General features: G+C 38.6%; 1 protein-coding gene across 1 annotated transcript in view; it reads left to right on the top strand.

Moving 5' to 3' along the window:
* LOC112045434 (disintegrin and metalloproteinase domain-containing protein 12) overlaps positions 1–16665 on the top strand; it is a 91649-nt gene that overhangs the window by 40607 nt on the left and 34377 nt on the right. The window contains exon 2 of the mRNA XM_024081601.2: positions 10471–10565. Within this exon, the coding sequence (XP_023937369.2) occupies positions 10471–10565 (95 nt within the window). The remainder of the gene's footprint in view (positions 1–10470; positions 10566–16665) is intronic.

Genomic DNA, 16665 nt, shown 5'->3' with positions numbered 1-16665 from the left:
AGAAGCACCATGGGAACTTTACATTTCCATACGACTGAGAGGCGTGTAATAGTTCAATCAATCTGTAATTTAGGGTCAGGATATTTTCATGAAAAAGTTTTACTTCATATAACGTTAGGGGGGCATGTAAAGATGTTAACTGTAGATTGGCGGGGTCCCCCCTCCTGCTGTTTTTGAGAAAATCCAAAAAAAATTTAAAACGCGTTTTCTCCGAATCTATGGGTTTTAGGGAAAATTTTATTGAACAAAAAATTTATTGAATAAAATGAGATTTTATTTATTTTATTTAAATAACTTGCAACAAACATAAATATAAACATAAAATCTTAGAACTAAGGATAAAATGCATTGCAAGAGGCCACCTTATCACTAATAGTGATCTCCAGGTTACCTAACTTAAAGAAGCATATAAACCAGTGAGACGGGTAGTCGCAATTACAAATACTCTCAAAACTATATCTACACAATTACACATATAATAATTATTAATAAGTTCATAAAATACATACTATAAATAATATCTATATCTATCTCTAAACTTATAATAAAACTGTTGGAATTCTATACATTTATTCGCAATTTGAGATTTTACTTATACCATTTGTAACACCAAATGTTACCGTGGCATAGAGTACTACTAGCGCCATCTAGAACTTACAATAAAACTGTAACAGGTCAAATTCTGGACATTGAAGATATTTTGAAAATGTTTGTAACAGGGCATTATACAATCTATACTGAAGCTAAAAATATTTTTTTCGATTTTCGATTTTCTTATTCTTCCCCCTTCTATTTATATATTTAAGGGGTTGAAAGTGTATATTGATTTTTACGCGGACGAAGTCGCGGGCGTCTGCTAGTACATAACATACACAGACTTTTGACTTTTCAAATGTTTTTGTGATTAGGAATTTTTGAAGTAAACTAATTTGAAAAGGACCTCGTCTTTGTCGGCAAAGTCGCTGTGAATTTTGTGTGGCGCCCGTGTGCGGTGACATTTAGACCAAACCGGTCTATAAACATAACAAACACACACGTGCCGATCAGCACGTGCGTATAAATAGCGTGCCGCCAGCCTCAGCCGTGCTGTGAAACGTTCAATATTTTACTTGCAAGTTTTATAAACATTCATGTTTTCACGTAAGCACATAAATTGGTCATAATTTATGATTATGCATAGGTGGTATGCATTTTATTAGTAGTCAGAGAAGAATAATAGGCAGATAGAGCGTACGGAAGACGGCAGCCAAATACAATTCAAAAACTAGATACATTCTCGAGTCAGTATGACACAAAGCGTCGCAACAGTAATTTTCAATATTATTCAAGAAAAATGGTGTCTTACGTTTTTACATAATTTAAAAATAGGGATGATGACAGTTTTTTAAATTGTATATAAATTAAGAGTATACTAATAGCAAAGCAATTTTGTAAAAGCAACAGGGTATCTGCGATCATACTTTCGGAGCTACAGGGATTTAAAGGGTCAGATTTGCGGCGCTGCCACGGATCCCTGAAAAACGTAACGTGTGTATGGAGACAAAATGGATTTAGTGATGTCGTTGGCTCGCTGATCGTTAGGTTTGTATGGGCGTTCAAACAAAATTACTAATATCAAATAAATATTTATACATAAAAAGCAAAGGTGAAATGTTTCTGGTTACAAGTAGAGATGCAGTATAATAACTTCATCATCTTCTTTATCAATAGATGGACGTCCACTGCTGTACATAGACCTCATTATCAACCCATATTCGGCTCACTGCTGAGTTCGGGTCTTCTCTCAGAATGAGCAGAGGGGTTAGGCCAATAGTCCACCACACTCGCCCAATGCGGATTGGCAGACTTCACATACGCAGAGAATTGAGAAAATTCTCTGGGTTTCCTCACGATGATTTTTCCTTCACCGTTTAAGACACGTGATATTTAATTTCTTAAATTGACAACAATTGAAAAGTTTGAGGTGCATGCCCCGGACCGTATTCGTACCCACACCCTCCGGAATCGGAGGCAGAGGTCATATCCACTGGGCTGTCACGGTTCTCGACTCTCCACTCTCTAGGTCCACCTAGTGAAAGTGGTGTCAACACTGCGCTTTCCTGTGTGGGGTCGTCATTTCAGCACCTTGGGACCCCAACGCCCATCGGCTCTTCAAACTATATGCCCCGCCAATTGCCAATTCACCGTTGCGACTCGCTGAGCTATGTCTATATCAATGCGTAAAAAACAATGCCAAATCGTTATCGAATCAAAAAATAAATACAATAAAATAATACCCAATCAATCAAAACCAAATCCTCGGCACTGTTTTCATGTCTCCGTGTATTTCAGTAAGCTGATGATAATGTCGTGATTTACGATGTCAGATAAGCTTGTATCTTGTAGGATTCGTGCTTCGATAACGTTAACATTCGATAGACCTAGTTAGAGAGAATTGGATTATCAGGGCCGTCGTATATCTGGCGAGTGAAGGACGATTGTATTAAGAGGAACTTCAAGAGCTTTTTTTCCAATGAAAATGTTTTTAGGCTTATTAGGAAATTAAGTTTAAGCTTTAAAGTATTAAAATGTATATTTTATAATATATTTACTAATAAATTGTTAATTATTTGTGTTTGATCTTGTTTTACGAATACACCTTTCTTGTTTTTGCCTACTACAGATTATCTTAATTAAGTAACAGATTATCAAAAAGTAACACTAATGGGAATCCACTGGCTCCCAAGATACAGTTACAGCTAGTTTGGGAGCCAGGGATCTACTCTTTTATTATATTAGAAATTTGTTACTGTGTGATTAATAAATAGTTTTTATTTTTTATTTTATTTAATAATGCCGTGTAGGAGTATGTATGTAAGCTGAGGATAATGTAGTAAGCCGTGATTTATGATGTCAGATAATCTTGTATCCTGTAGGATTCGTGCTTCGATAACGTTAAAATTTTGTAAGTTTGCCTAGTTAGAGAGAATTGGATTATTAGGGCCGTCGTATATCTGGCGAGTGAAGGACGATTGTTTTACGAGGAACTTCAAGAATTTTTTTGTCATCTTGTATTCGTGCTTTGATAACGTTAACATTCTGTAAGTTTGCGATAGACCTAGTTAGAGAGAATTGGATTGTTAGGGCCGGTGTAGATCTAGTGACTACAAATATCAATGCTGATACACTGCTCAGAAAAACTGTGACCGTTGTATATAAAAACATAGCGGCCCCCCTCCGGCTTCGCACGGATATCACACTAATATTTTATGGGCGAAAGTGAAAGTTTGTGTGTAAGTGTGTGTGTGTATGTTTGTTCCCCCTTGACGCTGCGGCTACGGAAGCGATTTGGCTGAAATTTGGAAGGGAAATAGATTTCACTCTGGATTAACACATATGCCGGAAAAATCCATGGTTCCCGTGGGATATGTGAAAAACTAAATTAAACGCGAACAAAGTCGCGGGCGTCCGCTAGTATATAATATTTTGTAAGAATACCTCCATTATTAAGTATGTGATGTTTGTATCGTAGTAAGCTGGGATAACGTGATAAGACGTGATTTACGATGTAACCTGAGTTTGTATCTTGTAGGATTACTGCTTTGGTAACTTTAAAATTTCGTAACATTAACCAGTGGCGTGCACGTCATAAATGCAAAAATGCACTGCCTACTCATTACGAAACTATTGGAGTACAAAAGAAGTAACCCAGTCTCTATACAAACTTGGGCCCAAATTATACAAATGATACAGAGCTGAAAATTTGCCATAAATTAGGACAATTAAGGAGAACTCATGAGCCCAATTTCCTAAGAAATCGATATTTGCCTAGTCACTTAAATTACTTGTTACAGGTGGGCAATTATTGGTATATCTTTGACATAAAATTTGATCATTGCATTATCTGTGTCTAACTGGCAGGCGACAGTTTTAATAAGAATTTGACACTAACTTGACATGTATCTAAAAAAAATTATGCTAATAATGAAGTCTCATTGATTGATTTTGACATTGACAGCCCGCGTTTGCAAAGACAGCTGACTCAGTGATATACGCATCACAGAGGATGTATAAGTCACTACGATATGCATTTGCAAAGCTCGATCGGTGTGAAAATAATGAAATCAGCTTATTTTTCCTGTTAGCGAATATTGTTTCGACGAAGCTTCAAATTGAGTAATCTACTTATAATATGCAAGAGTTTTAGTACATTTTTCATTTCGGTATCATTCTGAAAAATGGGCCCAATTTCGGCCCTTTATTTATGTACAATTTATAAATATTATAGAACTTACTCTTGTTAAAAATCTTTGTGCACGTCTATTAACGCCACACTATACGATAGTGTTAAGTAGTTTCAAACCGCCATATGCCCGTTAAGCTTTATTGTAGTAGTGTAGTGGGCAAGATCTATATGACATTCTCTCTTACTCGTAGGTATGGTAGACGTCCACTGATTGAAGCGATGCTTCCGATGTAGATCGGTGGACGCCTGCCATTATGGGCTTGTATTCAACAGTGAGACATTGACGTACGAACGGCGGTTTGATAAATAAAACGCGGAGTCATCAAAACGCGTTAGTAGGTATAACGGTTGTTAACCTGCCAGCAGTGTCAGCCGACGGGAAGCGTAGCGGAATTCAATTAGTACGGCGAATTACTGCCGTCGCCCGGTGTTACGTGTATGTATACGTTTACCATAATACGCGAAATTGTGCATCGTGTATGTTAGCGTCTGTATTAGATAGAAGCAGGCGTTAATTTGCGAAAGCCAAGTCCTCGGGTACTGAAGAATGCCTGAGGAGTGTCTAAAGACGAAAGTATTTGGGCACTGCATGTTGCCAGTGATGACTTTCATTTTTTTCAAATCAAAATTTCTTATCGATGCGGATTTGAATCTACGCTTTCCAAGTCAGAAGTCATTAGCACTTCAGAAGTCATACCCACTGAGCTATCACGGCTATCTATTGAACTAAAAGCCTTAGTTTAAAACCATAAGCACGGCACTGTACCTATCCAATCTACTTGTAAACAATATAATGGCGATACAAAGGGCAAAAACTAGTCGCTATAAATAAGCTCAATAACCAAATGTGGGTCAACACGAGACCGTGCCGAATGTCTACGCGTGTGGGTTAGAAATATGGCACTTTTTGTTCGATCATAGTGGTCTAGTTTGATAATGAAGACGAAGAAAAAGATCTTTAATGTCTCGTCCGTCTAGCGGGCTTGACCAAATGTGGACCAACACTTTACTGTACCAGATATGCGTGTAGGTTACAAATATGGCACTTGTTGTTCGATCTTAGTGGTCTAGTTTGATAATGAAGACGAAGAAAAAGATCTTTAATGTCTCGTCCGTCTAGCGGGCTTGACCAAATGTGGACCAACACTTTACTGTACCAGATATGCGTGTGGGTTACAAATATGGCACTTGTTGTTCGATCTTAGTGGTCTAGTTTGATAATGAAGACGAAGAAAAAGATCTTTAATGTCTCGTCCGTCTAGCGGGCTTGACCAAATGTGGGCCAAAACTTTACTGTACCAAATGTGCGTGTGGGTTACAAATATGGCACTTGGTGTTCGATCATAGTGGTCTAGTTTGATAATGAAGAAGAAGAAAAAGAGCTTTAATGTCTCGTCCGTCTAGCGGGCTTGACCAAATGTGGGCCAAAACTTTACTGTACCAAATGTGCGTGTGGGTTACAAATATGGCACTTGGTGTTTGATCATAGTGGTTAGTATGATAATGAAGAAGCTTCGATGTCTCTTTTGTCCAGTGGTTAACTTATGCGACTATGGATCATAAGGTTATTGGTTCGGATAGGACAGGGCTATGAAATATTTGACTTTTCTTCTGTCAGAGATTCTCAGCCACAGTCAGTAAGTAGTCGGAATTGGGGAATTAGTGGTGTAGGTAACATCCTGTGCCGATGAGCTTTTACAGGCAAAGGTCTCGGTTTTTATCAATTATCATTATTTGATAAATAGACACAATGACCAAATGTGGGACAACACGTTACCGCGCCGAATGTCTACGTGTGTGGGTTACAAATGGCACTTGTTGTTCTATCATAGTGATCTTGTTTGATAATGAAGAAGCTTCATTGTCTCGTTCGTCCAGTGGTTTACTTATGCGGCTATGGATCATAAGGTTCTTGGTTCGGATAGGACAGGACTATGAAATATTTGACTTTTCTTCCGTCAGAGATTCTTAGTCACAGTCAATAGTCGTAATTAGGGAATTAGTTAGAAAACTTGTTTGGAAAATAAAAGTTTTAATCGTGCCACGTTGCAAGTTCCAGCTTATGACTAAGGGCCCCGTATGGGTTCGAAACTAGTCGGGCATACTCCAACGTTGTATCACGTGAGTTTTAGCCGTGTTTCATAATAAATTAGTTTTTCAATCTTTACAATCGTCTAATAAAATAATTAACTTACCTACTGCCTCATTGCGACACTGCCCCCCTAGCCATGTGGCACGTCGATTCTATTTCTACGATCGCTAACGCTTCGAAAACTAGAAAGACGTATGAATTTGCTATCGACAGGTCACGTGATCAAGATCTGTCATTCCCATACATTTTTCTAGTTTTCGAAGCGTTAGCGATTGCAGAAAGAAAATCAACATGCCACTTAACTGGGAGGGCTGGTTAGACACTATTTTTTAGTTGAGCCATATTTGTTAATACCACCAAACCGCCGCTATTGGTCGGTCTTTCTCACGTCTCGTGATATGTATGTATCTTAGGCCTAATGATCTAAGTCTCATTGTGATCTCTATCTGTCTCGTATCTGTATTCTGTTCATACATTTGATAGCTCAGATATAAATGAAGCCGCAATTGTTGGGTCGTCGATCTCCATCTAGATCGGCCCGTGCGTGCGCCCGGTTTACATGGCGCTGTTATATTTATCCAGCTTTTTAGTGTTCATGCCTTTTATTAGGTACTAGCCGACGCCCGCGACTTCGTCCGCGTGAAACCCGATGTAAACTTTTAACTACCCCTACCCTACCCCTAGCCTACCTCTACCCCTACCCTACTCCTACCTACTCCTACCCTACTTTTCTGGTTGATTTTTTACACCTTGTGTCCGAAAAACCCAAATATCTTACGGAACCCGATTTTTTTCCAAAATAAAATTTAGCCTATATTACTTATGGATAATGTGGCTTTCGAATGGTGAAATATTTTTTAAATCGGTCCAGTAGTTTTTGAGCCTATTCATTACAATCAAACAAACAAAGTTTTCCTCTTTATAATATTAGTATAGACAAACATTGTCGTTATATTTGTACTTGACTGCATACTAATATGATAAATCTTCTGCTTCTTCTTCTTTTAGTGCCTCTTCGACTAGCAAAGGCCCCCGCTCACTTACAACTTTTAGTTGGCCGACTTAGTCGGCCGATTATAGAACAGGTATAGCGGTGTATGACAGCCCGCACATCTGTCCAACTAAATCACGCACAATTAAAAAGTCGGCCAACTAAAAATTATCAGTGAGTGGCTACCCTTAGCAGTCAGTTTCGTATAGGTTTATTTATCTTTCGTGAGGCGAAATAATTGTGCACTCGCAGTCTACTCTCGGTAGCCATGATGACTTTTTGCGATGGCAAGCGATCTTTTACCGGCAGCTTTTCCCATCAAGATGTGGCGAATGCGAACGCCCACGACTTCGTCCGCGTGGGATTCAGTTTTTCACAAATCCTATGGATTTTTCGGGATGAAAAGCCTATGTGCTCATCCAGAGTAAAATCTATTTCCATTCCAAATTTCAGCCAAATCGCTTCAGTAGCCGCAGCGTGAAGGAGGAACAAACATACTTACACATTTACACAAACTTTCGCCTTAATAATATTATTATGATATTATGATTTAATTAAATTTTTAGCAGACTTAGAAGTGATTACAAAAATAAGAAAACTAATGTCGAACAAAGGTGGTTCACAACATTTGTCAGGACAACTTAATTAAAAATTCAAACTGTAACCAAAACAAGACCCTAGAATGGCAGGGAATGACCTTGAGTGAAGTCACGCACTGGTGAACGTTGTGTGTAGGGTTAAAGGTACCTTTGACTATTAACAAACACTCCCGTTTTCCACTCAAGTCACTCTCCCCACCTATCCCAGGTAACCCATAAAGAATTACACAACAAGAGATGTGGACGGCTCGAACGCCACGAGCACAATGAAGCCGTCCGTACCGCAAGTCGTTGTAACGCGGCGATAACAATTTTTGTATTTAGGTAACCTATTTGATATCTTCAGTCCATTTAGAAGGGGCAAACAAAAACTGCGCGTCCGGGGTTGCTCACCAACACCCAGCAATCCCTTGGGACCCCAACGTCCACTATCTTTTCATACCTTATGCCCCACCTGTTCAGCTTTCTAACCCTTTGCGTTATTAAGTAATTTTGGTTCATCTCCTCTACACCAAGTCACAGATACTCCAAGCATAGCTATTAGATAATAACAAATAGTTAATAGATTAAGAGAGCCATGTAAGCCAACCCTAAGCGTAGTAGCGTAGTCAGCGCGCGACACAAATTCACGCGACGTTTTGTTCGGTTTATGAGGAAACCTGTTGTTAGAGCAAACTGTTGATAGTTTACTCTATTATACTCTATTATACTCTATTGTAGTGTAATCCCATTCTTTTAATCCCAGTTCATAATAATATTAAGTATTTTGTTATGTTTAAAGTGCTGGAATGGCGACCCCGCACTAGTAAGCGCAGTGTTGGCCGAGCCCCACCAGGTGGACTGACGACATCAAGCGAGTCGCAGGGATTCGCTGGATGCAGGTGGATCAGTATCGTGATGTTTGGAAGCTCCTACAGAAGGCCTATGTCCTGCAGTGGACGTCCATCGGCTGATATGATGATGATGATGTTGTTATGTTTGTGAGGTTTTTCTTTTAAATAAGGAGGAGCTGTGTGGCGTAGAAACGAATTTACCAACGAATCGTTGCCAAGCAAACACTCACAGACAGTCTTTACTTGCGTTTATCATCATCAAAGTGTTTTTCAGATAGCAAGGGTACGGTGACAGTTGCCTTAAGACGTTCATAATAGGTACTATTATCGTGAATCGTGGCGGCGGCCATGCTATCTGAAAAACACTTTAACAACCCATATTCGGCTTGCTGTTGAGCACGTGTCTTCTCTCAGAATAAGAGGGTATAGGCTAATTATAGTCGACCACGCTGGCCCAATGCGGATTGCCAGACTTTACACACGTAGAGAATTAAGAAAATTCTGATGTATGCAAGTTTCCTCACGATGTTTATCCTTAATCGTTTGCGACACTATATATATTTTTTAATTATTTTTATAACCAAAGTCAAATCGAGCGTCGTCTTGATGGGACATCCCTAGAAATATACCCTTCCAAACAAAAAAAAAGAATTCAAAATCGGTCTACAAATGACGGAAATATCGCCGGACATAGGTAGCTACATGAAAAAAACAGCCGAACGTAGATCCTCCTCCTTTTTGAAGTCGGTTAAAAATTTGTTTTTGTCTGTGTAAATTAGCAAATAATGAAATAATTCCGTTGCTATGAGTAATTGTTGACTAAAGAATAAAACAGTTCCGCAAATAACAAATTATTGTCTGCCTCAGATAATTCAAGTGCGAATATGGAATAATTTATTGTATTGTTAGTAATGTTGCCATATATTACTGTTAATATGTTTAGTTTCCTGCTTTAAGGGCATTTTCCCGTGTTGTTGTTTTCCTGCGAGAATAGTTAGAATTTTGAAATTCGTGCGTAACTTATATTTATTTATTTTATTTATTTATTATTTGAACCACCAACAAAATTATATGTATACAGAACTAAAAAACTTAATAAATAAGGTATAGAGACACATATAACTTTACTTAAAGGTAGTCACATCATGCATAAAGTGTCGTACTAACAATTAAAAATTAAGTGTTAAAAAATTAATTAACATAAATTTACACAAATTAAAAACAGAGAAAGAGAAAAAAAAAACAACAATATTCACTAGGAATTAGTTAAAAAATAAAAGGAAACTGTTAATTTCACAACTAAACTCAAAGGTTATGAATTTTAGTAAGTAACTTAAAGCAAAAGTAAAATAGCCAAACTTAAAACAAAACTAAGAATTAGATAAAACATGGGTTATACAAACAATGACACATGAAAGGCGGATTATTAAACAGAACTCTTCTTAATAGTATTAATTATTTTGGACTTAAACTTATACATCTTATCACAAAATATGTCAATGGTATTATCTTTCTATATTATGTGTAATTGTATTTTTAGCCCCCACCCCGACCGTAATGTAACTATTCACGGCCGAAGTCTCCCACCAGCCAGACCTGGGCCAATTAAGAAAACCTCAATCGGCCCAACCGGCAGGACCTCTGTCTTATAAACCCACCGCGCTTACCACTGCGCCACGAAGGCCGTCAAAGTACTGAATGTTGCTAATAAATGACGTTGCTTGTTCCAGAAAGTCCCGCGCCAGACTTCCGCCGACACAGAATAGTCCACCCAGTGCTGCATCATGGACGGACGAAGAGGGAGATCAGCTCTACGAGGCACACGGTAAATATCGTCCTCCCTGGGTAGTATTCCTTACTACCCCAGTACTGATCCTACTAGCGGACGCCCGCGACTTCGACCGCGTGGAATAACCTTGATTACGTAAAAAAAGGTTTAGTACAGTGAGTTATTTTTCACAAAAGCTTATTTTGCTTGAGTAAATATCATTTGATTGACTAAATAAAAGGCGTAAAAAATAGAAAAAAATCCAAGTTTAATAAAAATGTTTACCAAAAAAGTAAGAGGTAAATGTCAATGATTGACATACTGAAGATTGTTATTTTGTCTGCAAAATAAATATCGTTAGCCCTGACAAAATAATAAATAGATAAATAAAAATCGTAAAAAAACAGGAACAAAACGTGATATTTTTGAGCTTTAGATGATATTTACCAAAATGTAAAAGGTAAATGGTATTGACTAAGGACATTGGATTAGCTTCCACCTTTACACAAGATGTAAATCTATAAAAAATTGTAGTGTTGTCATCAATTGTAAATTATAGGGTTTCTTCTCAGCAGAACCTGCCTTCCGAACCGGTGGTAGAATCTTTATTAATAGGCAACTGACGTATCAAAAGTGCGTCTAAACTGAGCCTACTTGAAATAAATGAATTTTGATTTTTGATTTTGACTGAAAATTTCTATTTTGTCTGCATAATAAATGCAGACATCGTACGCATCGCATCGAAACGGATTGTAGTACTATTTGTATAGAAAGTCATACAAGTGCGTCGACTGATCAGCATCGTACGAATCGCATCGAATTGATTTTATCTACTGTAAAATCCGTTTGATGCGATGCGTCCGTTACGATGTGGATCTGTGGACGCCTACCATTAACAGATAAATAAAAATCGTAGAAAATAGCAATTAAACGTGATACTTTCGAGTATTAAGATGATATTTGATGATATTGATATGATGATATTATCTGAGCGGTGATAGCTCCGTGGATGTGACCTCTGCCTCCGATTCCGGAGGGTGTGGGTTCGAATCCGGTCCGGGGCATGCACCTCCAACTTTTCAGTTGTGTGCATTTTAAGAAATTAAATATCACGTATCTCAAACGGTGAAGGAAAACATCGTGAGGAAACCTGCATACCAGAGAATTATCTTAATTCTCTGCGTGTGTGAAGTCTGCCAATCCGCATTGGGCCAGCGTGGTGGACTATTGGCCTTAGCCCTCTCATTCTGAAAGGAGACTCGAGCTCAGCAGTGAGCCGAATATGAGTTGATGACGACGAAGATGATATTTACCAAAAATGTAAGAGGTAAGAGGTCTTGATTGCTCACTGAAAAGGTTTTGGAGAGTTTTCGTACGCTCAAGGTCTGCGCGCGCAATTACTGCGTCTATCTGCATTAATCATAACATTATACATAATGCTCTGTAATACTGCAATGGACAAATAATCTGCAGGGGCCGGATCATCCTCATTTTATAAAAATTGACAGTTCGTGAGATGATGCTCCTGCCAATAAATCTATACTAATCTATACTAATATTATAAAGCTGAATAGTTTCTTTGTTTGTTTGATTGAACGCGCTAATCTTAGGAACTACTGGTCCGATTTGAAAAATTCTTTCAGTGTTAGATAGCCTATTCATCGAGGAAGGCTATAGGCTTCATATTATCCCCATATTCCTACGGGAACGAGAACTACGCGGGTGAAACCGCACGGCGTCAGCTAGTAAAATATGTAAATATATTACGCAACTGCGGCGTTTGGGTCGTTGTAGTCTTGGGTTGTAGGTTTCTGGGGTCTAAACCTTCATTTGTTTTAATATAAAACGAAATTTTTAAATACAGTGTAAACTCTACATAACGACACTAAAGGGACTGTACATTTTATATTTATGACGTTATAGAGAGTTGTCATTAAATAAAATGTATGATTAAAATGTTTTCGTCAATATAAAGTGCATCTCTTTTAATAAATAGCCTTGTTACAGTTTCATAGTTTGTGGCTTGTGCGCAACTAAGAAAGATAATGTATAAGTCCATGACTTCTTTTTATCAGTCATGATCAACAGCAGTTTACACGTGCAATCCCAATTTGTAATCAAAAGAACGGATTTCTCAAAAAGTTTTTTTTGCATGATGCCGAAAGTCGAGTTTATTACGGGATAGGATAGTAAAGCGATAACAGAACGTACACGTCTGCACGACTTACAATAATTTTGGCAACTTAAAAGTACTTTTAAGTTGCCAAAATTATTGTAAGTGCCGACCATCGAACCATGTAATGTCGACGCTTTAGAGATTGTCGTTAAATCGAGTGACGTTATATGGAGTTAACACTGTATTTTCTTTAGGAAATCATGAAGTCCCCAGTCACCAGACACTTAGCTGCTTGACAACGGAGACCAATAAAGTTTGATTTTTAAAGTAATTTTGCGAAGGGTTTTCCTCGAAGATAAGTGACTGGCGATTGGGTACATGTATTCTCATGGGTAGGAAAATCAAAAAATGAAATACGTTTTATATTAGGATAATTGAGGGTATGAACACTTGAAACATGCTACTATTTTTTTATATTTTCATTGTTATTGTTTTCTTTTGTGCAATAAAGTATATATAAATAAATAAATATATACCTCTCAAATATGCTACCTCTCAAAGACACTACCATCGGAATTATATGTAGTTGCGTATCGTACATATAGGAGCAATGGACTTTCAGCTTTTATAAAATGCGGTAGATCTGGCAACAACAGGCTCTCGTTCTGTAAGTGTATCATTCATTATCATTTACTTGGAGCAATAAAAGAGTTTAAACATTAATTACACTGTTAGTCATTAGGCCAACTTGTTATCTCGCGAGGTTTTTCAAATAGGTATATGGAAATTGGAACGCAGTCTAGTAATGAAATCATAAATTTCAAGGCAACTAGTCTTTTAATATTCTTCTTCATAATCTATCATCATATCATATATGGTATATGGTGCCTAACTGTGTCCCCTATGTGTATTTTTTTTTATTCTTTACAAGTTGGCCAGTGACTACAATCTCACCTGATGGTGATGATACAGTCTAAGATGGAAACGGGCTAACTTGTTAGGAGGAGGATGAACATCATACCGGAACGCTAAATCGCTTGGCGGTACGTCTTTGCCGGTAGGGTAACTAGCCACGGCCGAAGCCTCCCACCAGCCAGACCTGGACCAATTAAGAAAATCTCAATCTGCCCAGCCGGGGATCGAACCCAGGACCTCCGTTTTGTAAATCCACCGCGCATACCACTGCGCCACGGAGGCCGTCAAAGTATAGGTAAGTTTATTTTATATAATAACTTAACATAATTGTGAACTCGCCGTCCTCACAAAAACGTCAAGTTTATGAGGTTTATCTACCTAATTATGCAACACATTTTGTACAATAAAATAATTAAGAAAAAAAAAAAAAACCAGCCGATGGACGTCCACTGCTGGGACATAGTTCTTTTATAGGAATTCCCAAGACAATAAAGCCTGGGTCTGTGGAGAAATTTATAGGAATGACAGATTCGATCGATCGACACACTTGATCACGTGACCTGGCGATAACAAATGTCATTCCCAAACATTTTTTTAATCTTGAAGCGTTTGCGATTGTAGAATGAGAAGGCGGCACGTGGTTACAGGCCATGTGCCGTCGCTCTCTGCGTCACGTTGTATGTCAGTCCACGAAGTGGGAGCAGTGACGTAGCTAGGTAACCAAGCTACGTCACTGCTTACGTCACGCAGAGAGGCCCAAGGGCCCTGGTGCAAATAAATAAATGCCCACTACGGGCATCTAAACTGGTTATGTTTTATCAAGTAAAAATGTTCAATAACAAATACATAAAAATTCTAAGTTAAATGATCATCAGCTTTGTTTCGTTTTCTTTTTTTTTCTTTTTTACAAGTTAGCCCTTGACTACAATCTCACCTGATGGTAAGTGATGATGTAGTCTAAGATGGAAGCGGGCTAACTGGTTAGGAGGAGGTTGAAAATCCACACCCCTATTCGGTTTCTACACGACATCGTACCGGAACGCTAGATCGCTTGGCGGTACTTCTTTGTCGGTAGGGTGGTAACTAACCAAGGCTTCGGCTGTGGATGTGTGTGTGTGTGTGGTAGTTACCACCCTACCGACAAAGACGTACCGCCAAGAGATTTCGCGTTCCAGTTCGATGTTGTGTGGAAACCGAAAGGGGTGTGGATTTTCATCCTCCTTCTAACAAGCCCGCTTCCATCTTCGATTGCATCATCACTTACCATCAGGTGAGTTTTTAATCAAGGACTAACTTGTAGAGAATAAAAAAGTAGGGTACATCTCTTATGTACCTACTCGTAAATACGAATTGAAATATAATCGGCAAAAGAGAAATTTATTATATCTTACCGCTAATTTACATACAAATCGAGTTGCGAAAGAGGTTTAATAAGAAGTTCCTTTGTTTTCCTTTAAAGGACGCTACTGTATATGGGAGTCGGCGGAATCCATTGTATTTAATTTTTAACCCACAGTTTAAAAAATACTTTTATCCTTCCCACTGTTTTGGATGTAACATCCGTTATATTTGTCGCTAACAACCCACATTCGGCTCACTGTTGAGCACGAGTCTCCTCTTAGGCTAATAGTCCACCGCGCTGGCCCAATGCGGATTGGTAGACTTACACTCGTAGGTAATTAAGAAAATTCTCAAGTGTGCAAGTTTCCTCACGATGTTTTTTTCCTGCACCTTAAATTTAAAAAAAGCATTCGTCGTCGTCGTCATCAACCCATATTCGGCTCACTGCTGAGCTCGAGTCTCGTCTCAGAATGAGAGGGGTTAGGCCAATAGTCCACCACGCTGGCCCAATGCGGATTGGCAGACTTCACACACGCAGAGAATTAAGATAATTCTCTGGTATGCAGGTTTCCTCACGATGTTTTCCTTCACCGTTTGAGACACGTGATAATTAATTTCTTAAAATGCACACAACTGAAAAGTTGGAGGTGCATGCCCCGGACCGGATTCGAACCCACGCCCTCCGGAATTGGAGGTAGAGTTCATATCCACTGAGCTATCACGGCTCTTCTATCCACTGGGCTATCACGGCTCTTAAAAAAAGCATTACGCTATTTTGGAGCGTGCTTACCTAGAAGATACCTATTCACTAGCCTACTAGCTAGCCACTCACCAACCGATAACCTCACATGCCGGCAGCGTTAACGGCTTGACGTCCGATAAAACTGATCGTGCGTTGGCCGCTATCGGCATGATGTCATGCACATCGCGACATACACACGATCCGTTTTACCGACTGTCAAGCAGTTAGCGCTGCAGGATTATGAGCTTATTGGATCGTCAGTGGCTGATTTCAGAAAACACAAATGCCGTATGGACATTTCAAATGTTTGCCGTGTGAAAGAGAAATGTGGATGCAAATTGTAGTCCAGTGAAATATTAATCAGTGTTAAATACTGATACCGCGAATAATAATACGTGTGGTAGCTCATTCGATTCGTCATGATGGATGGATGGATGACACATGACCTCTAGAAAAATGTGCAAAAATTTCAGGCCCGCACATAAACAATTGCAAAAGTTGTAAACAATTGAAGATTTGTAAAAATAGGGGTCTACATTAATGGAAATTACTCTCAAACTATTGATAAAGAATTTTTACAACAAAATTCTCAAAGTAGAGGAAATTTCTAATAAAACTTTTGAAAAACTTGTGGAACTCGATCTCTATTGATAATATATTTTATTTGATGTTCTAGAGGCCATTTATAACGAATCGAAAAGGCTAACACACGTATTTTTATTCGAGGTTTGTTCACTGGACTATTGCCTGCGCGTTGCGATCACGTCTAATGTCTTAGATCTAATAGTAGGACCAAGCGATTGTTTAGTTAAAAAGGTCAAACGTATGAGACATCCTCTGTAGCATCAAGACAGGCAGCGGCATTCCGATCACTATACTAGTTCCAACATCAATCCTTCACCAAGACATAAATAAGGCGTTATTTTTGTCGCGGACAAGTTTCTTGTATTGCCTTGCTTCTAGGGTTATCACTTAGTAACTATCATAACATCAACATCTATAAGTTGGTAAGAGAATTATCCAGAGATTACCCCCTAGAACTT

This window comes from Bicyclus anynana, chromosome 24 (assembly GCF_947172395.1).
Source record: "Bicyclus anynana chromosome 24, ilBicAnyn1.1, whole genome shotgun sequence".
NCBI classification, from domain to species: domain Eukaryota; kingdom Metazoa; phylum Arthropoda; class Insecta; order Lepidoptera; family Nymphalidae; genus Bicyclus; species Bicyclus anynana.
Note: the sequence above shows the minus strand (reverse complement) of the source record. Positions and strands in the feature narration are given on the sequence as shown.